Source organism: Scardinius erythrophthalmus (assembly GCF_964197995.2).
Source record: "Scardinius erythrophthalmus genome assembly, chromosome: 5".
In the NCBI taxonomy this organism is placed as follows: domain Eukaryota; kingdom Metazoa; phylum Chordata; class Actinopteri; order Cypriniformes; family Leuciscidae; genus Scardinius; species Scardinius erythrophthalmus.
The window spans coordinates 35,908,542-35,931,933 of record NC_138225.1 but is presented as its reverse complement, the minus strand read 5'-3'; the positions used below and the strand labels follow the sequence as shown (position 1 = coordinate 35,931,933).

The 23,392-nt window shown below is 36.4% G+C and overlaps 2 protein-coding genes across 5 annotated transcripts; both read left to right on the top strand.

Annotated features, from left to right (window-relative positions):
- The first annotated feature begins 876 nt into the window (after positions 1 to 876).
- On the top strand, positions 877 to 11,270 carry LOC308691419 (major facilitator superfamily domain-containing protein 10-like). Of its 3 annotated transcripts, none has more exons than XM_081366567.1 (13): positions 877 to 965; positions 2,166 to 2,377; positions 3,265 to 3,361; positions 3,482 to 3,585; positions 5,048 to 5,206; positions 5,324 to 5,503; positions 7,660 to 7,768; positions 7,865 to 7,976; positions 8,466 to 8,574; positions 8,699 to 8,789; positions 8,899 to 8,946; positions 10,176 to 10,265; positions 10,474 to 11,270. In XM_081366567.1, exons 2-13 carry the CDS (start codon positions 2,231 to 2,233, stop codon positions 10,575 to 10,577), a joined length of 1,350 nt encoding a protein of 449 aa, XP_081222693.1. In that variant the 5' UTR covers positions 877 to 965; positions 2,166 to 2,230; the 3' UTR covers positions 10,578 to 11,270. The 3 variants fall into 3 exon arrangements, with proteins under 3 accessions (XP_081222693.1, XP_081222694.1, XP_081222695.1); XM_081366568.1 differs by having other exon boundaries at positions 889 to 965; positions 2,180 to 2,377; XM_081366569.1 differs by having other exon boundaries at positions 930 to 965; positions 2,171 to 2,377.
- Positions 11,209 to 22,512, top strand: LOC308691416 (selenocysteine insertion sequence-binding protein 2-like). 2 transcript variants are annotated; one of them, XM_081366563.1, is made up of 17 exons: positions 11,209 to 11,379; positions 11,966 to 12,052; positions 13,679 to 13,871; positions 13,959 to 14,028; positions 14,104 to 14,321; positions 14,431 to 14,512; positions 15,139 to 15,254; positions 15,337 to 15,477; positions 16,031 to 16,066; positions 16,172 to 16,273; positions 16,461 to 16,581; positions 17,693 to 17,856; positions 18,069 to 18,415; positions 19,489 to 19,709; positions 19,799 to 19,953; positions 20,125 to 20,281; positions 21,738 to 22,512. In XM_081366563.1, the coding sequence occupies exons 2-17, from the start codon at positions 12,033 to 12,035 to the stop codon at positions 21,860 to 21,862; spliced, it is 2,268 nt and encodes a 755-aa protein (XP_081222689.1). In that variant the 5' UTR covers positions 11,209 to 11,379; positions 11,966 to 12,032; the 3' UTR covers positions 21,863 to 22,512. The 2 variants fall into 2 exon arrangements, with proteins under 2 accessions (XP_081222689.1, XP_081222690.1); XM_081366564.1 differs by lacking the exon at positions 11,209 to 11,379 and having other exon boundaries at positions 11,411 to 12,052.
- The last annotated feature ends 880 nt before the right edge of the window (positions 22,513 to 23,392 follow it).

The following is a 23,392-nucleotide window of genomic DNA, read 5'->3' as shown; positions in this document are numbered from 1 at the left end:
ATAAAATATGATTTAATAAAAGTTAGACTACTTCAACCAAACCAATCCGTTTTGTCATGTACAAGCATGACGCTGGTCATAATTATTGTGTATTTGCTATGCAAGCTCTATATCAAGCTATATAAATACATTAATTTGTTACTATAGCAAACCAGGCAAACCAATAAAAAATACCAAAAATTACCCATATATTTATGTAGAGACAAAAATGCTTGTGTGGTGAACTCCTCGTTATTTAACATTGTCATAATATATTCATCTAAATCATGGTGAAAGGTTTAGAAAATGAAATGACAGTGCTTTCTCTACAAACAAAATATCACTCAACTCTAGTTTATGTATAGGCCTATACTCATTCTCTCTATCCAGAGGCAGAAGACCCCTAATTAATACTATTTAAAATAATATATTTTGAAAATCACATATATCATATTGAAAGTTTTGAAATCATTTCAGCGGCCAATCTGTTGTGAACATTATCAATTAACTCCCTCTCGTGGTCTTTGGAAACCATTACAACAGTAGTGATGTTGAAGATTAAATTGAACAAGTAAATTAAAACATTTTTTAGATGAATGATTCATTTATTGATTTGTATTATTTTCATTGATAATGCATGTCCTATGATCATCTGTTCTGACAGATCAGACCGATGAGGAACACATGGACTGTGATGCTTATGCCTACAGTGATGCTTATTATACCTTCATAATACAGTCTGCATGAATCTATATTGTGTGGCAAGCTCTCATTTGTAAATATTTGCACACTTTTTGTACCTTCATTAATGGACTTAACAGAAATCAGCTGTATTGCTCGTGCTCATCCCACTACACGTCACGGTTGTCGTAGCTGGTGAAATAAGACACCGCGCTCGCGCTTCCTGGTGTGTGTTCATGATGGGGGAGTGTGTGTGGAAGTAGCAGCATCTTCTGGGAACTTTGATTGCGCACTGCGAGCTCAAGGTAAGCTATCAACTGAACTGTACCGTCTAGGTTAAACGAAGAAAATATCCGACTAAAATGAGTTACAAACTGCCAAGTCTCTTAGAATTTATTTGAGTTGATTTGACAACTGTTTTCCCGGGGACTCTCAAGCAGAAGCAGACTGGAGTGAAATGTTTATATGACCACTGCATGATAATTTTTTTTTATAGCAAGTTGTTTTTTAAATCAGTCGTCGATTAATTAAGAGTCAATTGAAATATTATTTAATAATTGTTGGCAACACTTTATTTTACAGTATCCTTGTTACACGTACTTGTTACGCATTAGTAACAGCACATTATGCATAATTACAAGCAACTAACTGCAAACTAAACCCTAACCCTAAAGTAAGTACGTGCTGTCAATTAATATTAGCCAGTATTTATTTGTGCAATTACAACAAGAACACTGACATATTTATCAAATGCTTTTTGGTAACACTTTATTTTAGTTTCCTTATTACACGTGTTACATGGGTACTTGATCTAGTAGTAACAGTAAATGATGCATAAATACAAGCAACTAACCATATAAACCAAACAACAACTCTAAAGAAAGTACGTGTTGTCTGTTAATATTATCCAGTACTTGTTTTTGCAATAACAACAAGAACACTGAAATATTTGTTAATTGCTTTTTGGTAACACTTCATTTAATTTTTCCTTGTCCTTGTTACATGTTACATATACTTACTAGTAGTAACAGTAAACTATGCATATGTATAAGCAATAAACCAAACCCCAATTCTATAGTAAGAACATGTTGTTAATTAATATTATCCAGCCTACTTATTTGTGCAATTAAAACAAGGACACTGAAATATTTATTAAATACTTTTGGTAACACTTTATTTTACAGTGTCCTTGTTACACATGTTACATGTGCACTTATTATAGTAGTAACAATAAATAATGCATAATTACAACCAACTAACCATAAACCAAAATGTAAAGTGGTGGAATAAATTACAATACCAAGGTATTTAGATATATTCCATGGTACTGACTGAATGATTTGTAAATTATATTTGCATGACTTTGAAGAATACCCAAAAACATATGGTACCATCATGTCCAAAAAACTTGACCATACCAGTGCACTTATTGGTACTTTAGTTTCGAAAACAAATAATGGAGTACATACTGTTGTTCATTGTTTGGTTTTTGTCCATTGATTCAGTTCAGTGCCCACAGGAGATGCTTTAAGAGTTCTCAGCTGTAAAGAAAAACAACCGGAGTGGAGAAATGGCAGATGACAAAACTACATCTGAGGACGTTCACTCTTCCAGAGTCATCAGGATGGTTTTCTTGGCACTGCTGCTTGACTTGCTGGGTTTCACATTAATACTTCCACTGCTCCCCTCCATCTTGGACCACTACAGTCAAACTGGGGTGAGATCATCATTCGGATATATTGTTGTTATAAAATCTCAAAAGGTGTTTGGCTGGCTCTCTATTCAAAAAGAAATGCTGCTGTAATTTGACCTAGATTAGTCATGCATGTAACTGTAGACTGTGTGACAGTGCATAATACCTTCCAGTCAGGACACGTTTCCCCCTCTTATAACTTTTGAAGAAACAGAGCATTTCCTGTACAAAAGTCAGCGATGACTTAAGTGATTGCATACTGAATGAATGAACTTTATAATATTAAATAATTTAGTCTGTGGAAAGCCTCCAAGCTCAGAGCTGTTCTTTCTTATTAAATGACGCTCACAATGGCTTCATTCACGTTTTCATGTAGCACGGTCTCATTGAACTAATCCAATTAATGTGTTATGTGTAAAATGTTTAACTTGGTTACTTGGTAGCCGTTGAATAGGAACATAATAATGTGAACTGAGGGGGAAAAAAAAGTCTTATTCAATATCATTTTTATTGTTTTTTAGTACAAATATTTCTAAACATTCTTAAATCAAGATATATTTACTTGAAAAGCAAAATGACTTGTTATCTGAAAACCAGGTGATATCTTTTAAAAAAATAGGTGAAAAATATCTGTCAGTGGGGTAAGAATGAGCGAGGTAAAAAATATTTTAAATGGGGGAAAAACATTTCTTACTGTACTGACAGATTTTGTCCTGTTTTAAGCATAAATTCACTTCATTTTAAAAAATGTTTAAGAAAACAATACTTAATATCTTAAGTCATTTCTTGATTTAAGATTTCTTTTTAGATATTTAGAAAGGAAAATGACAAAAATGTGTGTATAAAATGGCTTTCGCATATGATTTTGATGTTGTAATCTCTGCATCACTTTTTTCCCGTGTTTTCTACAGGACGGCGTTTATCAGTCATTACAGAGCGTAGTGGACTGGTTCAGAGGGGCAGTTGGAGTTCCAATGGACACAAAATATAACAGTGTTCTTTTTGGAGGTAACTTCAATAGCCTACTCTGGCTGATATTGAGGGTTTCTTTAAATGCAGCGCATAATTCGAACTGACCTTTTGAATTAAGGACGTGTACATTGATTATCTTCTTCTTTGGTGTCTTAGGTCTGATAGGCTCTCTCTACTCTTTACTACAATTTCTGTCATCACCCATTATTGGGGCTCTTTCAGATGATTATGGGAGAAAACCAATGCTCCTGTTAACAACTGTGAGTATAGACCAAACTGACAAAATTAGATAATATTTTTTTGGAAGTAGTCCCTGTGATTTTAAGTTAATATGTCCATAATTTAACAACACATTCACATGTTCATGATTCTCGTGTTGGTTAATGGTCATATGACATGCAGGTAAACGAATAAAAAAAAAGCATTTATATATTTTTATTATTTATTTAAGCCCCAGGTTGAATTGATAAAATGAATAAATTAATCAAATAAATGAATCCCGGTTTTGGGAACTCTGAGGTAGGGTATAGACTGAAATGCTAACATGTTAACTTTAATGTATGTCAAATCAGTGACGTGCGGTCTGGGTAGGCAAACTAGGCACTGCCTACCCTGCCAAAATTCAAAAATAAAATGGTTTATTAAATAAACTTGTATTTGTATTTTTACTGTTTATTCTTGTGATTTATATATGCAATATGTGTGTTATTCCAATTATTTAGACGTTATGATGACAAATGTAGCAGTTAAGCATAATCAAATAAAAAACAAATCGTAGAATAAGCAGTGGTTTTACTGTCCATTCATTGCAGACGGCAAGCGAAAAACCCATGTTGCGCATGCGCACTTCGATCCTGTATTCTTTAACATGTACGTCAAAAAGCACAACTCTGCTGTGCCTTTGGACGTAAATATGGTATGCCCGTAACATCTCCGTAACATATCAGACATGGACCAATTAAAATCAAGATATTACTGGACATTTGCGCAGCTAACGTCATTAACGTTACACACCACAGATAGCCTACATGCCTAATCCCCGCAGCAAATTCAAAGTCAAAATGACAGCACCGGAGTTAAAAGGCTGTCATCAGAGAGTTAAATGTTTTAAATTGAGAGCCAGAGACTGTGCAAACTGAAGGCCCGTAAAGATGAGTTTTACAAAGCTGTGATCGACGTCTTCATGAGGAAATGGCGGCGGATGAATTTGATGTAGGCTACAAATAATCTACCGATTGATGAGTCAAAAACTATTTTGGGCTTAATATTGAATTGATAAATATGGTTGAATTAATGCAAGCCATTTGACTTCATATTCAATTGAGCGGTGTGTGCTTTTACTTTTGGCCGCTGTGCAACAATAAGGATTAAGAATGGTTGCATTCTAATGCTGGAGTGGAGTGGACATAAACTACTGTTACGCGCGCTGTGTGCCTGTGCCGCGCTTGTGTGTGTGCGACGTGCGTGTGTGTGTGTGTGTGTGAGAGAAAGACTGAGACTGAGAGAATACACGCGATATACATCCTGATTTGTACATTTCTTGATATGCCGCGCTTGTGCGTAATGTTTACTGGTATTATTAGCCTTTAAACAATAAATCAGGTAATCTTTCATAACTCAGTGCCTAGCCTCTTTAAGACATCACCGCACGTCACTGATGTCAATGACTCAAGGCCTTTTGTAGACTTAGTAGATCCAAGTAACGTTCTCCTTGTTTTTCAGGTAGGTCTCATGGCGTCCTACATTCTGTGGGCTTTGTCTCACAGTTTTACTCTGTTTCTGCTGTCTCGAGTGGTGGGAGGCATTTGTAAAGGAAATGTCAGCCTGTGCACTGCTGTTGTGGCGGACCTGCCTTGCCCTAAAGCAAGAAACAAGGGAATGGTGAGTTACGGTCATTAACATCATTAATTGATGCTTTCAGGACAGATTTGACATTTTTAACCTTATAACTTTTGAGTGACTTGAAGATTCATTGAGTTTGTTTTCTCCTGTTGTCAGGCAATGATTGGTGTTGCTTTCTCCTTGGGGTTCACATTGGGTCCATTAATGGGAGCATACTTTGCTCTGAGACTCAAAGACGCTGAGGTGTTTTATCAAGGCCCTGCCATGCTGGCTGTCCTTTTTTCTTTGGCAGACCTTCTTTTTATTTTCTTCATGCTGCCAGAGACTTTACAAAAGGTCAGCAATGTGACAATATACAACAACCAGAGGCTAACTTTTAATAATTAGCTATCATTTAGTGACTAAAATAATGATTGGGATATGTAATCTGCCATTTCAGGTACATTGTAATAACATCACATATAATATGTCATTCTCAGTGAACTCATTATTCAAATGTGCTTTAATATGTATAGGCCTGGTTTCACAGACAGGGCTTAGATTAAGTCAGCCTTAGTTCAATTAGGACATTTAAACACCATGCTTTTTCAAACATGCCTTAGAAAAACATATAACAGGTGTGCATCTTGAGACAAAACAATGGCACTGACATATTTTAAGATACGGATGCCAGTTTCTTTCAGCTAAAACAGCCCAATAATGCATTTTAGTCTGGGCCTAGGCTTAAAGGAACACTCCACCGTTTTTTGAAATAGGGCTTGTTCACTTTCTTTCCTACATTTAGATAGGTGGGCAAATGCATTTTTGTCTCAGTGCATGCATTGTTTTAGTTTGACAGGGTCGGCGCTAGCTTAGCTTAGCATAATGAATGGAATACTTTGTTGCCAGCTAGCATGTCCTGAGTAAAAGTGATATAAAAAAAAATTAAAAACCCACCTAATTACTTATTGTGGCCTGTGTATTCACAACAAGTACAAATAGTGATGCAAATTAACACTAGGCGATTTCCTAGGCAGATATTGACTTATATATTAAGGACTATATTAGGGGGAAGCACAGGCGAAGCACTGCTACTTGGGCATGATATCTCTGCGCCCAAGTAGCAGTGCTTCGCCTGTGCTTCCCCCTAATATAGTCAATATCTGCATAGGAAATCCCCTAGTGTTAATCTGCATCGCTATTTGTACTTGTTGTGAATACGCAGGCCACAAGAAGTAATTAGGTGGGTTTTTTAAATTTTTTATATCACTTTTACTCAGGACATGCTAGCTGGCAACAAAGGATTCCATTCATTATGCTAAGCTAAGCTAGTGCCGACCCTGTCAAACTAAAACAATGCATGCACTGAGACAAAAATGCATTTGCCCACCTATCTAAATGTAGGAAAGAAGGTGAATAATAGCCTGACTACGTCAGACTTCCTACTTCCGCTCAATTTCATTTCGCTTCTGTAGTCAGTCTGAGATAGCAGCCTATCTTTCAGTTTTCCAGCAGCCTTCGGACGGCCGGGCCAATCAACGAACAGAGGGCGGGCTGAGAGCCGTGACGTAGATGCTGATTGTACCGTGGATGCATAGATTTACTTAACATAATCTGCAAAAGTCGTTCACAGCCATGTTTACTCCGGTATTTCGCTCGATGGTTTTGTTTTCGCATCATACATGTGTTTACAGTGGAAGTTAGATGCGGCTGAGCATGCGCATAACACACGCCATAACCAAACGTCATGTGATTGGCTTACGGGTAACCAATGATTTTAAACTTCAGACAAGCGACCCCCCGCGAGAGAGAAAACACTTCTCTATTATGCCATTCCAGACTCTGTCTACGAAGCAAAGCGAAGTAGCAGAGTTTGGTATTACCAGGCGAGGTGAATAAGCCCTATTTAAAAAAACGGTGGAGTGTTCCTTTAAGCATTGTCTGTGAAACCAGGGGATGGTAACATTTAAAGTTGTCATGAAATGGAAATTCATCTATTTTCTAAATACATCTGATTGATCATATTGCGAACTATTCATAGATGCATGTTTGCATGTAACTTACTTGAAATATTTAACTTAATTAGTTTCAATATATGAGCAACTTTATTCTAGGTTTAAATTCATTTTTCTTGGAAAGAAAGACTATTTTCTGTGCATGTGTCTCACTTTAATTCATTAGCCGCAGTGCAGTGTGATGCTTCAGGTCTGATGTTTGACCCACTTAAGTGCGGTAAATGGTTAAACAATTGCGCTACAAACTAGTGAGTTTATTAGTACGCTTGCATTCAGATCTGCCTCCATCCATTCAACAACTGATGGTTAGAATCGAATCCCAACCCTACATTTTAATCGGCTTCATTCAGATGTACGTCACATTACAGAAGAAAAGATCGGGTGCTACTTCCATGACATTGCAACTTTAATCACTTTCTGAATAGACTTCAACTTCGTTGTAATAGTTTATAGCATTGTCTTTAATTCTAAATGTAATTAATGCTTTTCATGACTCAGAGGACATCAGAATCTTCAGGTATTCAACAATCTGGAGATCTTCTTCACCCTGTTGCACTTTTCAAATTCACTGCGGTCACAAGAACAGAGAATCCACCATCTGAACAAAGTGAGAGCATAAAGTTTCTACATAAAGTAAAACTTTACCAGATAGAATAACGAAAGAACTGACTTTTTTTTTTATGATGACTTTTCTTCACAATAGAAATGCAAAATCTTAAGGTGCTTGGATTGGTTTACTTCACATATCTATATCTCTTCTCTGGGTTGGAATTCACCTTGAGTTTTCTGACACATCAGCGCTTCCAGTTTTCTAGGTAAGGCCTGAATCTATAGCTAACACAACATTGCTGAATGTCACAACTTCTACAAAACGGTTACAAAAGCTGTGGTTAGTGCTGCTTCTGCATTCAAAAAAATGTCTAACATTATAAAGCATGCCATTGTCTTCAACAGATAAACCGTCCGTTGCAAATCTAACTAATCGATTTTGAGTTCAGAGATGTGACCCAGGAAGTTGAGAAAAACAGCCTGTGGGTGTATTTGTATGTAGTCATTAGGAACCAGGAAGTTTTGGAGAATTTATTATACATCATAAACAACCAGAAAGGGGGAAAGTGACTGAGCAAAGGCCGAAGAAAAGTGTCAGCAACCCCTAGGATAATATATGATTTCAGTTTACTATTGTACAGTCTGAGATATGTTTTGCTTAATCAGAACTGTGACATGCATGTATCATTGAGCAGCTGAACCCTGTGGTCTTGCCTGAGGTTTTTTAAGTCAGACACTGCCTTCTTCTGTTGTAGCATGCAGCAGGGGAAGATGTTCTTTTTCATCGGCATTACCATGGCAGTGATCCAGGGCGGATATGCCCGCAGGATCAAACCAGGTCATCAGATCCAGACTGTTCGCGTGGTAAACTCTTTCATGCATTACTGGATCACAAGTCAAGTCAATTCAAAATGGAACTTTAATGATTAACTACTCAAAGGCCTGCACATTATGACTACATATTTGTTTTCATGTTTGTGTATTTCAGGCAATTATATCCCTTGTACCAGCCTTCTTGCTCATTGGAATAGCATGGAATTTGACACTACTCTATTCAGGCTTATTTTTGTACTCTTTTGGTAAGCAATTGTGCATCAATTCTGTCAGTATACAAATGCATTATTATCATGTTTTTTTTTTTTGTATTAGTATTTCAATTTGTAATAATTAATGTATTTATTCTTGCAGCTGCTGCTATTGTTGTTCCATGCCTTTCAACACAAGTGTCTGAACATGGTGGGGGTTTTTTATGTTGTTGTTGAGTGCCTTAAGATTTTTTTGAGAGGTCATTACTTAAAGGGATAATTCACCCAAAAATGAAAATTTGTCATTAATTACTCACCCTCATGATGTTCCAAACCCGTAAGAATTTCATTCATCTTCAGAACAGAAAACAAATGAAGATCTTTTTGATGAAATGTGCGAGATTTCTGTCCTTCCATTGAAAAGCTACACAACTGACACTTTGATGCTTCAAAAAGTTCATGAAGAGATCGTAAAACTAATCCATATGAATTAAGCGGTTTAGTCAAAACATTTCTGAATAGACCTGATCGTTTTATATGATGAACAGATTTAATTTAGGCTTTTATTCACATATAAACATTGAGAAGCTCAACCGAACCTGCTTGACGTACGACAACAAACCTCTTGGGTTCTTGAGGAAGCTCAAACGTGCTGCGTAACACATGAGAATGAACCTCATTGGTTCTTGCGGAAACTCAAACGTGCTGTGTAACACGAGAATGGACCTCACTGGTTTTCACACATCTAGCAAACATGCTTGAGATTCTGTTTACCACAACTGATGTGTGAGTTGATGAATGTTCATATGTGAATTAAAGCCTAAATTCAATCTGTTCATCATATAAAGCAATCGAGTCTCTTCAGGAAAGTTGGACTAAACCTCTCAATTCAAATGGATTAGTTTTACGATCTATTTATGAACTTTTTAAAGTGTCAAAGTGGTAGTTGCATAGCTGTCAATGGAGGGACAGAAAGGTCTCAGATTTCATCAAAAAGATCTTCATCTATTTTCTGAAGATGAACAAAAGTCTTACGGTTTCGGAACATCACCAGGGTAATTAATAATAGAAATTAAATTTTCCTCTGAACCATCCCTTCAAAAGGATAGTTCACCAAAAACTGAAAAATGACTTTTTTTTTGTTCTGTGGTACAAAAAATAAGATATCTTTAAAAAAAAAGGTGGTGACCAAAGTTTTGGTTACCATTGACTTCCATTGTATCGAGAAAAAAAAAACGAGACATTTCTCAAAATATCTTCTTTTTATGTTCCACTGAAAAGAAAATGTCACTCAGGTTTAGAACAACATGAAGATGAGGAAACGATGAAAGAATTCTTTATTTCTTGAACTGTCCCTTTAATAAGGATGGTAATGATCTCTCACACTTCTGTTAGTTTGAATGTGTGATGGTGTTAACAATGTCTGTGTTGATGTCTTAGGCTCAGCCAGTCAGAAGGGAACAGTAATGGGAATCCTTCGTAGTCTTGGAGCTTTAGCTCGAGCACTAGGCCCTATTGTGACTTCTACAGGTAAAAAAAAAAAAAAAAAAAAAAAGATTACATGTCTTTTTTTCATATGTACACTGAGTGATTACATGAACAACCCTAACTATAACGTAGAATTGCAATGAAATGTCCCTTTCAATTACTGTATATAATTTATATCAGTCTGTACCTTTGTTTTTGTTTTTTGCAGTTCTCAGCAAATCATAACATTATTAACTTTTTTATTTTTCAGTGTACTGGTTGGCTGGAGCAGAATTATGTTTTATAGTCAGTTCGGTGTTCTTTATAGTCCCTCTGATTTTACTGAACCAGCTGAAGAGACAGAAGGAGGCGTGAGATCAAAAGTTTTGGGATTCACTATTGTGTCATCAGGCGGTCAGACCTCTTTTTCCTTGTTGAAAGCCTTAAAGCCCACTAAAGAAAGTTCCTCTTAAATAGTGTTTGTTTACAATAAAAAAAACATGCAATGTACTTGTAACGCTTCTGAAAATGTTTACTTTTCTGTTAAAAATAACAAAGACTGTAAATAGTAAAACAGTAATTCATGAATGTATTTTTTTTTTTTTTTACAACCCAACAGAGATCAACAGATATGGATGTTTATGCCTCTATAGTGCCACCGTTTTATATGACAATTTTATAAATATTTCACACACAGAGAGGTTTATATCAAAATGTGTATTTCTGAATGTAATTCTTACATTCATAAAACAATAAAGATGATTGTCTATTACATAACTTTAAATGTATCTTAATTTTTGTATTAATTTGCATAGCACACTCCATGAAGGTTGTTTTTTTCCTTACTTTGGATGCTGAGAAAATGGTTATCGTTGGATAAAACTCGCAGAACAAAATAGTTCTTGCAAGGACGTTTTTTTATTTAATTTTTTATTTACGTTTTTTAACGTATATATTGTTAACCCGGTTCAATTAATTTATCTGCTGAATATCACACATTGCAACCACAGTGTGTTGAGTAATGTCGTATCAGACCACCCTTCAAAATAAAAGTTCCCGCACCGCTTGAGCTTGTTGTCAACTTTGGACTTAATCTTTAATTATTTGGCCTACCAGTTTTACATCTGAGCCGAACGGACTACGTCTTTTTAAAATGGAGTTTGTTAAAGGCCGGAAGGTATGAAATATCTTACTATTTGTTGGTTTTCCATAAACGTTAGCTTATCATCATGACTGTTGACATTAGCTCAGAATGATGCCTAAACGAGCTATCTAGAAATCCCATATGCTGATGAACCCGACACAAAAGAGCTGCAGAAAGATGTCGACAGCTAAACATGCGTCACGCTCACCTTCCACATGTTATTTGACATAAGGCAGTATCTAAGTTTGAATCAAAGTTCGCATGCTGTTCACTTGAGTACAGCTGACTGCTAACCGATCCAGTAACGTTACATCTCCATTACGACAACAGTCATTCTAAAATATACCTTTACCGATGAACTGTTAAAATAATAAACGTCAGTTTGTAGCAAATATTAAACCGTATTTTTAACCGAATGTGACTTTGATTGAGTGGATTATGACATAATACTGTTTACTGAGTGGTGTAGTCTTTAACTTCGGTTTGCTGCGTCATTATTTGTCATGGATTCAGCATCGTTTGTTTAAACGCGGATTTGTGCACTAACGTTACATGTTTCAGCCTCGTGCGTGTTGTCTTATCACCTATCTGTTCGTTGAACCTGTCTCTGTGCTCACAGACAATGAAGGCTGGAGTTGTTGATCCTCTGAAGTTGTTTGATTCATAGCCTTCCACAGCAAGACAAAATGGAGGATCATTTAAAAAGGTAAATATAAGTGATTGTATGTGGCACCTGTCTTTATTTTCCAGTCAAAGCAGGCCAGCATTGAGAAATATGCTTCATCAACATTATAATCTTTTTCCAAATAAGCACATGATGTGCCCCCAAAAAAGACTGAGATACTAAAAATGTAATTGATATTTAATTGAAATTGCATTGCATAATATAATAAACTATCAAATAAGTGCTTTGGGGAAATCCCAGCCACAATTTAACTAAATTAAAACTAGGGAATGAATTTGTACAGTTTGTGACCCAGATTTACCTAAAACATGGCCATGAGTTTGTGGGAATCAGTTCTTAATTTGTGGCCAGGATATGGCTTCCTGTGCCATTTTGAAAGGTCTCATAGGTGTTCTATCAAAAGTAACCACCGGTGTACTTCATCATTAGTCCAGGTAGCCAAACTTAGAAGATCCAAAAAGGCGTAATAATATGAATTCATATTAATCAAGTGTTTTTTTCTTTTTTGTCTTGTTGTTTTGTTCATCATATAAAGCGATCGTATCTTTTCACAAGACTTTAATTAAAGTACCTTGATTCATTTAAAAAATGTCTTTATGGCCATTTTAGATCTTGTACATTTTGGTTACCTGGACTTTCAATGAAGGGACAGAAACCTCTCAAGTTTTATTACAAATATCTTAAAGGTATAGTTCACCCAAAAATGAAAATTCTGTCATTAACTCACCCTCATGACATTCCAAACCCTTAAGACTTTCGTTCATCTTCAGAACACAAATGAAGATCTTTTTCATGAAGTCTGAAAGTTTTCTGTCCTTCCATTGACAGCTACGCAACTACAACTTTCACGCTTCAAAAAGTTCATAAAGAAATCTTAAAACTAATCCATATGAATTGAGTGGTTTAGTCCAAATTGTCTGAAGAGACTCGATCGCTTTATATGATGAACAGATTGAATTTAAGCTTTTATTCACATATAAACATTGATCAGCAAGCATAAACAGAAGCTCAATCAAACCTGCTTGACTCACAAGAACAAACCTCTTATGGAAGCTCAAACGTGCTGCTTAACACGAGAATGAACCTCATTGGTTTTCACACATCAAGCGAACATGCTTGACCTTCCGTTTACCACAACTGATGTGTGAGTTGATGAATGTTTATGAGAATAAAAGCCTAAATTCAATCTGTTCATCATATAAAGCGATTGTGTTTCTTCAGAAAATTTGGTCTTAAAACCACTCAATTCATATGGATTAGTTTTACAATCTTATTATGAACTTTTTGAGGCGTCAAAGTTTCAGTTGCGTAGCTGTGAATGGAGGGACATAAATCTCTCAGATTTCATAAAAAAAGTTCTTAATTTGTGTTCAGAGATTAACTTACATCTTACGGGTTTGGAAGACATGAGGGTGAGTAATTAATGACAGAATTTTCATTTTTGGGTGAACCATCAATTTAAATGGTTTCAAAGACTAACTTAAGTCTTATGAGTTTGGAACGGCTTGAGGGTGAGTAAATGATGACAATTTTCATTTTTAGGTGAACTATCCCTTTTTCACTACAATTTGACAGCATCACGATATTTCTTGTTTTAATTTTAAACTGTATATCATTTGATTGAATTGATTTTTTTTTGTTACACAGAACTCCATCTAAAAACACCACCTGCCAGTTATCATCTGAGGACTGGTTCAAGAAAAGGCAGAGATCAGTAGACAATCAGTATGACGCGACACAGAGAATGCACGGCTACAACAGCAGCTTTCACACCAACAAGAGCGCTGATCTCAAAACCCGCAGTGGTTTAAAAGAAGGCTCAAACAAGCAAACTGTAAAGGTCTGATTCTAGTATGGCCATTTGGATGATTTGCATCTTTATACTGTTGCGCATTTAAAAGCCTAATGAAGTTTTACGATCTTTCAGATGTTGAAGGACAACAGAGCTGAGCCTTCCTCTCAGGACAAAAGACTTAGCAGGAGATCAACAGACAGAGGTGCTAATTCTTTTCAAGAAGCCTTTTGATAATAATTTCCTGATTAAATCGTAATCAATTTGATTCTGTTTCCAGGTTACAGAGGGACCAAACCTTCCCCAAACCCCGCCGAGAGAGCCAAATCGGCCATTACATGTAGTAGCACATTTGAAATGAAACTTGCCGATTTCCCGGAATTGGGTGATATCACACCAAGCAACCATACAGCAACTTCCCTGCACCAGGAGCCAACGGTATGTTCTAGTGCAGTCGTGCCAGCAGAGCGTCAGAGTTCACCAGCACTCATTTGTAAGGTAACTATCATGGATGATGGTTTGAACCAAATAACACATTGTTCTGTTAAAGCACAAGTTTTCTAACAACTTCACGGTCTCACTGAAGCTTGGCAATGTTTTTTGTTAGAATGTACCGAAACGAAGAACCAAGTCTGCACAGCAAGTCCCATCCAGGGGAAAGTGTGACATGTCATTAGCTGTCAAAGCAGGTAAAGATGTGCAAACATGCTTCAGAAATCAAAATGGACCCTATTTATTTCCCTAAATTCACCATGAAATCTAAATTTACCATTCTTATTTTTTATGGAATATTGCAGTATGTATTATACATCATTTATCTGTGCACATCATTTTTTTTGTTTAAGTTATGTGCCCTTGTAATCTTTAATCAAAACCCCTCACACTTGCAGCGACATCTCTTCTATTCTCTGATGACGTGTTTACTGGCGCGAGGACAGGACAACCTGTCACTCACATGACATCACAACAAACTAATGATTAAATCTAATGACAAAATGAATTCCCAACCTACATTTTTTTTCTTGTTTTGAGAAGCCTCTCTAATATATATGTAACAATAGGGAAGAAAACACCATCACATCATCTGTTACATGCTAACTTAATAATACGCACGCGTCTTCCCTTTTGTTATTTTGCACAATTCGTCAGTTCATGTTATTTCAAGGAAAATAAATAAATTGAATATTTAGTTTCATCTCAATGGGAAATATATAATATTTCGGAAATGGGTTGTGAATCTTTTTAAATTAGATATATAAATTCAGTTTTAAAGGAATTAAATGGATCATATTTTTTTTAATCCAATCTGATTTAGATCAGGATAGTGCAATATCCAATCCCACTGGATCTTCTGCTCACTCCTGGGCAAACATTGCCTCTCAGCCTCCCAGAGTTATCCAGAAAATCCCCAAAGCCAACACATCTTCCCAGGTAAACTGCTGCACTGTCTATCAGCATTTTGAGCATGTACTATTCAAAATAGACACAATTTGCACAAATTCTCTGTGTCTAGGAGGATTTATCCTCACAGCAAGTAGAGCAGAAAACAGAGAAGAAGAGGAGGAAGAAAAAGAAGAAATCCAAAACCGTATCTGAGAGCACAGAAGAGACACTAGAGGAACATCCGATACAGCAGGAGCCACCGAAGTTTGAGGTAAAGAATGTTTATGTATAGTATCATGTCACATCATATGATATTTTCTGAAGTTAGATTTTCTGAATTTTTTACGTTTAAGTTGTAACTAATTGGTGATTGGTGTTTAAATCAGTGTCATTATTGTTGACTCAAACTATTAAATAATAATAAAAAAAATAAAAAAAATAAAGCTGAAATAAAATATTAACATTAGATGAAAAACTTAAAAAAGATGCCTTGCCTTGAAGAAACTAACTGAAATAAGTTCAAGATGATGTACTAAAATTACTAAAACTAAAATGTAATTTATTAAAGGTGTATAGAACAAAAATGCTCAAACTCAAACTAAAATTAAAAAACAAAGTACTATAATGGTATATAAATAATACTAAAATAACTGGTATAGATTGATTTTAGAAATTTTTTTTTTTCCCCACCGTTTTGCACTGATAATATTTCTTTACAATTTTAATTGTTGAAATATTGCTCTCTTTCGCCCTTAATTTTCTTATGTTTGATCGTTAACCTACATAGAAGCATAATGGTGATTATCTAAGTGTTGTTTTTGTAGGATGAAGAGGAGTTTCCAGACCTGTCGCTTGCATTTGTGAGTTTACTCTTTTGGCCTGAGCACATTGTGATGCCAGCAGTTCAAATAAAATGTTTGATATGCACATGCTTTATTGTATCATCTGGAATTACATTGATTCAGGAACTCAAAGGACATTCAGAAGCACAAAAAGAGCGATTGTCTCTACACCCAGGGATAAAACACAAAGCCACTACACCCGCTTCTGACGCTAAGAAAACACAGGTTGGTGTCCGTTTCCTGTGCAATTTTTAAACCCTATCAAAACAAAACACTCTGTCCATCATGTATAAGGGTGTACAGTTAAATCTGATTGAACTTGACAATACCATGCAATGTAAAATTAGTCACTAAATGATTTTTCTGAAAAAACGAGACAGTCGCACATTGTAATTGATTCTTATCTCATCAGACTAGCCAGAAAAAGTCAAAGGTTCCTGTACAGCTTGACCTTGGAAACATGCTGGCATTTCTTGAGCAGAAGCAACAGTCTCAAAAATCCAAACAGGATCAGCGACCAGTAACACTTTCAGGTAAGAAATATAAGTGGATACACTATTTTTTTTTTTTTTTTTGGTGGTATAATGCATTTAAGGGATAGATCACCCAAAAAATTTAATTCTGTCATAATTTGCTCGTTGTTGCAAAACCATAAGAACTTTGTTCATCTTCGAAACACAAAACAGAAATCTCTCAGATTTAATTGTGTTTTGAAGATTTACAAAAGTCAAACAGGTTTGGATTGGCTTGAGGGTGAGTAAATGTTGGAGAATTTTCATTCTTTGGCGAACTAACCCTTTAAAGCAGGGGTGCCCAATCCTGCTCCTGCCGATCGACTGTCCTGCACAGTTCATCTCCAACCCTAATCAAACACACCTGCCTTTAATTTTCAAGTGATCCTGAAGACCTTAATTGGTTGCTTCAGGTGTGTTTGATTAGGGTTGGAGATTAAGGCCACATTTACACATAGCCGGGTATTTAGAGAAACGAATATTTCTCCCCATCCGTTTTCAAAAATAACATTGTGCACACAACATCGTTTTCAAAAAAAGTTGTCGTTTACATCAACCCGCATAAATACAATGGGCGGCAGTGTAGGGAGAAGGATAAAGCCATGCAAGCCAATCAGAATCCCTTCCTTTCAAAACAACAGACATGGCGCGAGGTTCGTTCGTGTGGACAGACAGCGAAGCAAATGCAAACAGGCCAAAAGCGTTTGCACAAAAGTAAAAATGAGTACCACTTTAACAGCATCCATGATCAAATAGTAGCCAAACAAACTCTAAACATTGGGCGCTCACATGACGTAAGCATTTTCTGGCGCATAATGTGACGTTTGAGAACCTAAAACCCCGTTTCTCCCAGTTGACACGGCAACACATAACCGGCGTTTTCAGAAATCTCCACTTTGGCCGGAGTTTTTAGAAATAATCGTTTTCTGGGATAAAAACGGCGTTTTCGTGTAAATGACAGGCCAAAACGCAGGGAAATATCTGCGTTTTCCCATCGTGTAAACGGGGCCTAACTGTGCAGGACAGTCGATCGGCAGGAGCAGGATTGGGCACCCCTGCTTAAAGACTTTATAGGACACCATGATGTTAGTCACCACGTCGAATATAACAAATAATATTGCCGATGTGTTAGTTGGAGGAGCTCTACCTGTAGTCCACAAAGAAACTTCAGTTCAGAAAAAGCAATGGCAGCAAGAGAAAACACCGCACAACCCGCTGGACTCCACTTGTCCCTTAGTGAAGAAGGGAAAACAGCGAGAAGTTCCCAAGGCGAAAAAACCAACACCTCTCAAAAGAGTGAGTCCAGTGTCCATTTAAAGGTGCAGTGTGTCATTTCTGTATCACTGATGTCGTCAAACAGAATTATCATTTATATTTGGTGCTGCTATTAGTGCAGAAATCACACTTTTTAAAAAAAGTGTTTTTTTTTTCTGTGAATTTTGAATCTGTTGAATCTCTCTGTTTTTGATAAGCATTCTAAAAGATGTTTTGCATTTTGAACAATTGAGGTCATTCTTCGGGAGAGAGAGGAGAGAAAACAGAACCGCCTGCTGGAGGAGAGAGACCCATCCCGAGTGTCCACTGAGGCTGCTGAAAAGGAAACTAGTAATAGTGAGAATCCTTCTGAAACAAGCCTGCCTGACAATGATCAGCATCTTCTCCCAAGTATGGAAGTATGTTCACAATCTGTATCAGATATAGATGAGAACCCTGGACTCGTTGGTACTGAGGAGTCAGAGTGTGACCAGCCTGGTTCGCCATCTGATCACAAGTTGTCAGAAAATGCAACACTAAAATCCTGGAATCCCAATTCCAATCCCAATCTTCCCAAAATCCACAGCAGGAAGTTCAGAGAGTAAGAAAATCAATGTTATGTTTTGGTTATAGTAGGGGTGGGCGATATGACCAAGATCTTATCACAATATTAGTCTTTTTATTACACTATAACGATATATATATATATATATATATATATATATATATATCACAACGATAGAGTCATGTTTGCTTTAAATAAGGTTTTTGTAATATTAAAAATGTAGATACCATAGACATAATTTCATAATTCTTGTCACCAATGTCAATATCACAAACTAATACTAACCTAACTAAATAAATAAAAACTCAAGCTTACTGAAGACATGCAAACATTCATTGATAAAATAAGAACAAATAAATTAATTACAAGCAATAGGCCATTATTTTTTTATTTATTTATTTTTACAAAAGAACAAAGAAAATTCAAGTGCTAAACAAGAAATGCTACATAAATTGTATAAAGTTATCAAATGTATAAAAAAAAAACACTGCGTGGTATTCAATTTGTAAATCAAATATACATTGTTCTGATTAAAATTACAAAAAGTCTTTTTGTTGTTTGATTAACATGAATGACAGACAGCAGGAATATTAGGCTTTGTCACTTTAAGGGCTGCCCGGATCCACTATAATGTTACACGTGTTTCCTTTCGCAACTGTTTACAATCACTTAAGGCATAAATTACTGTGTTTACTAGGATACTTGTGAAGACAGGCATTTTGTGAGAGTATTTAACCATTCAAGGCCAATAAAGAGTCAAAAATAACTCCAAAACCATAAATGGTTAAAATCGCATGCAAACTTAAAGCTTTTGTGACACGTACAACACAGCAACGTCACACAAGCGTAACCGCGATGGAGACAATAGTCCAAAATCTCTACCGGTTGACAAATTTCTACCCGTTAATTGTTTCTACCGGTATATCGCCCACCCCTAGGTTATAGTTTTGTTTCTCAAAGATATGCAAGATATGTTCCCAAAAAGACTTGAAGACATGATGAAATTAATGTCTGGGTCCTAAAATTGACATCTTTTCAAGTGATGGAATAAAATAAATGATGTAATAATAATTTGTAGTTAACATAGTTTTCTTCTATTTCTTCTACAGCTACTGCAACCAAGTGCTTAGAAAAGATGTAGATGAATGTGTGAGCAGCTTACTGAAGGAGCTGGTGAGGTTTCAAGATCGTCTTTATCAGAAAGACCCCATGAAGGCCAGGATGAAGCGCAGGCTGGTCATGGGCCTACGAGAGGTGCTGAAACACCTCAAACTCAGGAAGGTCAAGTGCGTCATCATCTCGCCCAACTGCGAACGTATACAGTCCAAAGGTAGCGTGAACTTGGCACAAACTCACATTTCGATTCATGTTGCAGCTTGTATGTTGTTGCTGATTGATGGCCTGTTGTTTTTAATGTAGGAGGTCTAGATGAGGCTCTTCACACTATCATTGACACATGCCGGGATCAAGGTGTCCCGTTTGTGTTTGCCTTGTCGAGAAAGGCGCTGGGCCGCTGTGTTAATAAAGCCGTCCCCGTCAGCTTGGTGGGAATCTTTAACTACGATGGCGCACAGGTGAGTAACACTAGAGGTTTATGGTTGTAGTTGTGGTAAATATTGTTGATTCTTGTTCAGAATCTTGAGTGGCATTACTGTAAATTTAAAATAAGTCATTATACTTAACTGATTGTATTAATTCAGTGAATTTTGCTGATTCCTGTACATGTAATTATTTCATGGCCACAGGACCTTTATCACAAAATGATTGAGTTATCAGCCGAGGCCAGGAAAGCATATGAGGTGATGATTGCAAATCCGGAGACAGAATCGCAGGAACAGAAGGAGGAGCTACAGGAGGTGGAGCCGTCGGGAGAACCTTCTGGAACAGAAGAGCCAGAGTACAGTACGTCCTAATTAAAAACCTAAAAATAGTGTGAATTCATTGCTTTTGCGTGCAATACTGCGGTTTCATTATTCTCTTAGTTAACTACTCTGTTAAAATACTCGTAACTGTTAAATGTGTAACTTATTTGCTTTGTTTATAGGGATGCCAGCCATGAATAGCCCCAAGAGTTTTTGGGAAACTGAATCAGTGATTGACGATATGTAGTGTACAGATATTGTGTAAGATCTACACAAAATTGATGAAATTAGATTATTATACACAATGTGTGCTCAAAGTTCTCTAAAATGAGAACTGAAAATGTGAATTGACACATTTCTTAACTAACTAGGGCCACAGTGAAATAACTGCCCCTATTATGTTATTTAAAAGGTTCCTAATTTTGTTTTGGAGGTCTCCTACAATAGGTTGACATGCATCCAATGTTAAAAAAAACCCACTTGAATATTTTCATAATATACATTGTAGCATCACCGCTTTTCTCACAGTAGCTGTTTACATGGACCCTAATAATCCGACTGTAATCGGACTACTAGATCAATCGGAATAAAAAGTCACATGTAACCACGTCAATCGGAATGAATTGGCCAGATCCGTTCAGATTCATTTGGATTGTAAGGTGTGGTTTAAACCTTTTGTAAACCTTTTACCCCATGTAAACACTTGATCGGACTGAAAACGAAACTGGAAAGTACTACGCATGTGCAGTGAAGTAAAAATGGCGTATGGAACGAGCTGTTGTTGAATGAAGCATCATAAATGACTGTTGTGTTATTCTAAAATTCTCCTTCCACTTATCATCTTGGAGGAGAACAACGTCCCACCAGTCCTTGTTTTGGACTCTCATCCACAGACTCTTTGTTTTGGGGACGGGAATGGTCGTTTTTACCGCTTGATTAATATAAGCGACATGGCACAACAGTTTATGCGCTGGTCGTCTCCTAATTGGGACCCGAAATCAAAGAAAAGAAGCAATTAGAATAGTATGCGCAAACAGCAGAATTGTCTATATTTGTGCAGTGTGCGCATGACATCAGCCATTCCAATTAAATGCTTGTGACATAAACATTCATCAATCAGAATGAATTCATTCTGACTGAAACATAAGGTGTCCATGTAAACGTAGCTAGTGTCTGAAACGATTCGATAAAGGATTCAGTCTCTCTAAATCCCTCCTTTCCACAAGACTGCTCTGCTCTGATTGGTCAGATGGCCCAGACTGTTGTGATTGGTCTACTCTACTGCTTACAGAGAGTGTCAGAAACTAAACGTCCATTACCATAAGTCACGTTAGCCAAATATAGATAAATCCGCTTGAGGTTTTATGGAAGGACTTTTTAAAAGCATCATTAAAGTGCTAATCATTTGTTTACATATTTTGATGTAATAATGTATAAGAATGTTTTGCTCACTGCATTTTGATTCACCCATTGGTTTTAATCTGTTCTTTTCACAGTTAAAATCTGGAGGAAAATGCTTGAGAAAAATTACAACCACCCTTTCCTGAATTTCGAGGACCAGTTTTCATCCGTTTCCATTGGTTCAGAGCAGCTCCTGGATGACGATGATGAAGAAAGTTGATGGAAGTACACAGACGAATGAGGCAAAAAAAAAATAGTTTTTGTTTGTTTGCAGTGTCGAGGTCATGCTTCTGTGACACGGAAACGGATCCACTACAGTGTTTCCAACCCCATGTGAGCCTCTAGCACCTTGTTGTGAGATGTCAGGAATAGCTTGAAATACCAAATGTGCCTGTCTAGAGGATTTTATTAAAAAATGTAAACATATTTTCCTGTGACCTGGAATGGTGTATTAAATCAAGAGGCAATGCAGCTGAAAATAGCGAACAGCCCTTGACTACATATTTTCTTATAGAAATCATACTTAGTTTGATGTTTCCACAGTGCGAATGGTGAATATTTTTGCAAATAGCCAATATCCCTCTATTTCTATTCAAATGAGTGTAATAGTTTGATAAAATCATAGGAATGATCTAAACCACTTAATTTATGTATATGTTTACACTTGTAAATCAAATGTATTTTGCTTATGTTGAATGCACAATTTTACTGATCATGACCACTGTGTTTGCAGCCCACGTATCGTCATTATTGGCAGGTTGCTGTTTAATTCTGAAGGCTCATAAGCGAATGATTGTTACGACCGTGAACTGTTTGTGGGAATACCTCTCCCTCCTAGTCCTAGAACTTATTAAACATCACTTACCTAAATCATAGTCTCCACTTTAAATTTATTAACCCTCTGGCTGTTCCTCAACACTAGCTAATCCATTAATACTGAGTTCTTTAGGTGGTTCTCCTTAAATTTCTCAATGCGAGTTTAGCTCTATGTCTTTATGCTGTCGGCTGCAGTCAATAGGGAATGTGTGTGTTATGCAGTTGTGTAGTCGAGTTTATGGTATACTCATGTAGCATAGAGCTAACAATTCACAACTTCACTTGGTAGTAACTCTTTTTTTCACGTATTAACCTTTTTCCCTGCTTCTGTGTAGTTTCAGAATGTTGACCTTGGGACCAAAACATTGTGAATGTGAAGGATTTAGAGTTTTCTTCAGTATTTGCAATAAATTCATTGCAATAAATGATCTTGTGTCAGAAATGCCTTGTCTTTGGAATACCAATATAAATTTCATAGATATCAGAAATGTATAAAAAATGAGATTTTTTTTGTCTGTCCATTAACCTAAAACAGTTCAAAAAGACAGTCTTCTGAAGAGACATGATCACTTTACATGATGAACAGATTTAATTTAGATTTTTATTCACATGTAAACATTAACACACATATAAAAGCACTTAAAAACAGTAATCCACTCGATTCATATGGATTACTTTTACGTCTTCATGAACTTTTTGTAGCGTAAAAGTTTTGCTCGCCTGGACTTTCCTTCAGGATTTATTAAAAAAATATCTTTGTGTTTTGAAGAGGAATGAAAGTCTTATGGGTTTGGAACGACATGAGGGTGAGTGAATGAGAGAATTTACATTTTTGGATGAACGAACCCTTTAAATTTCATTAACAAAAGAAACATACCATCACATCTATTCCAAACACAAGCATCTGACTTGGGTCTACAAAATTAGGTTTAGA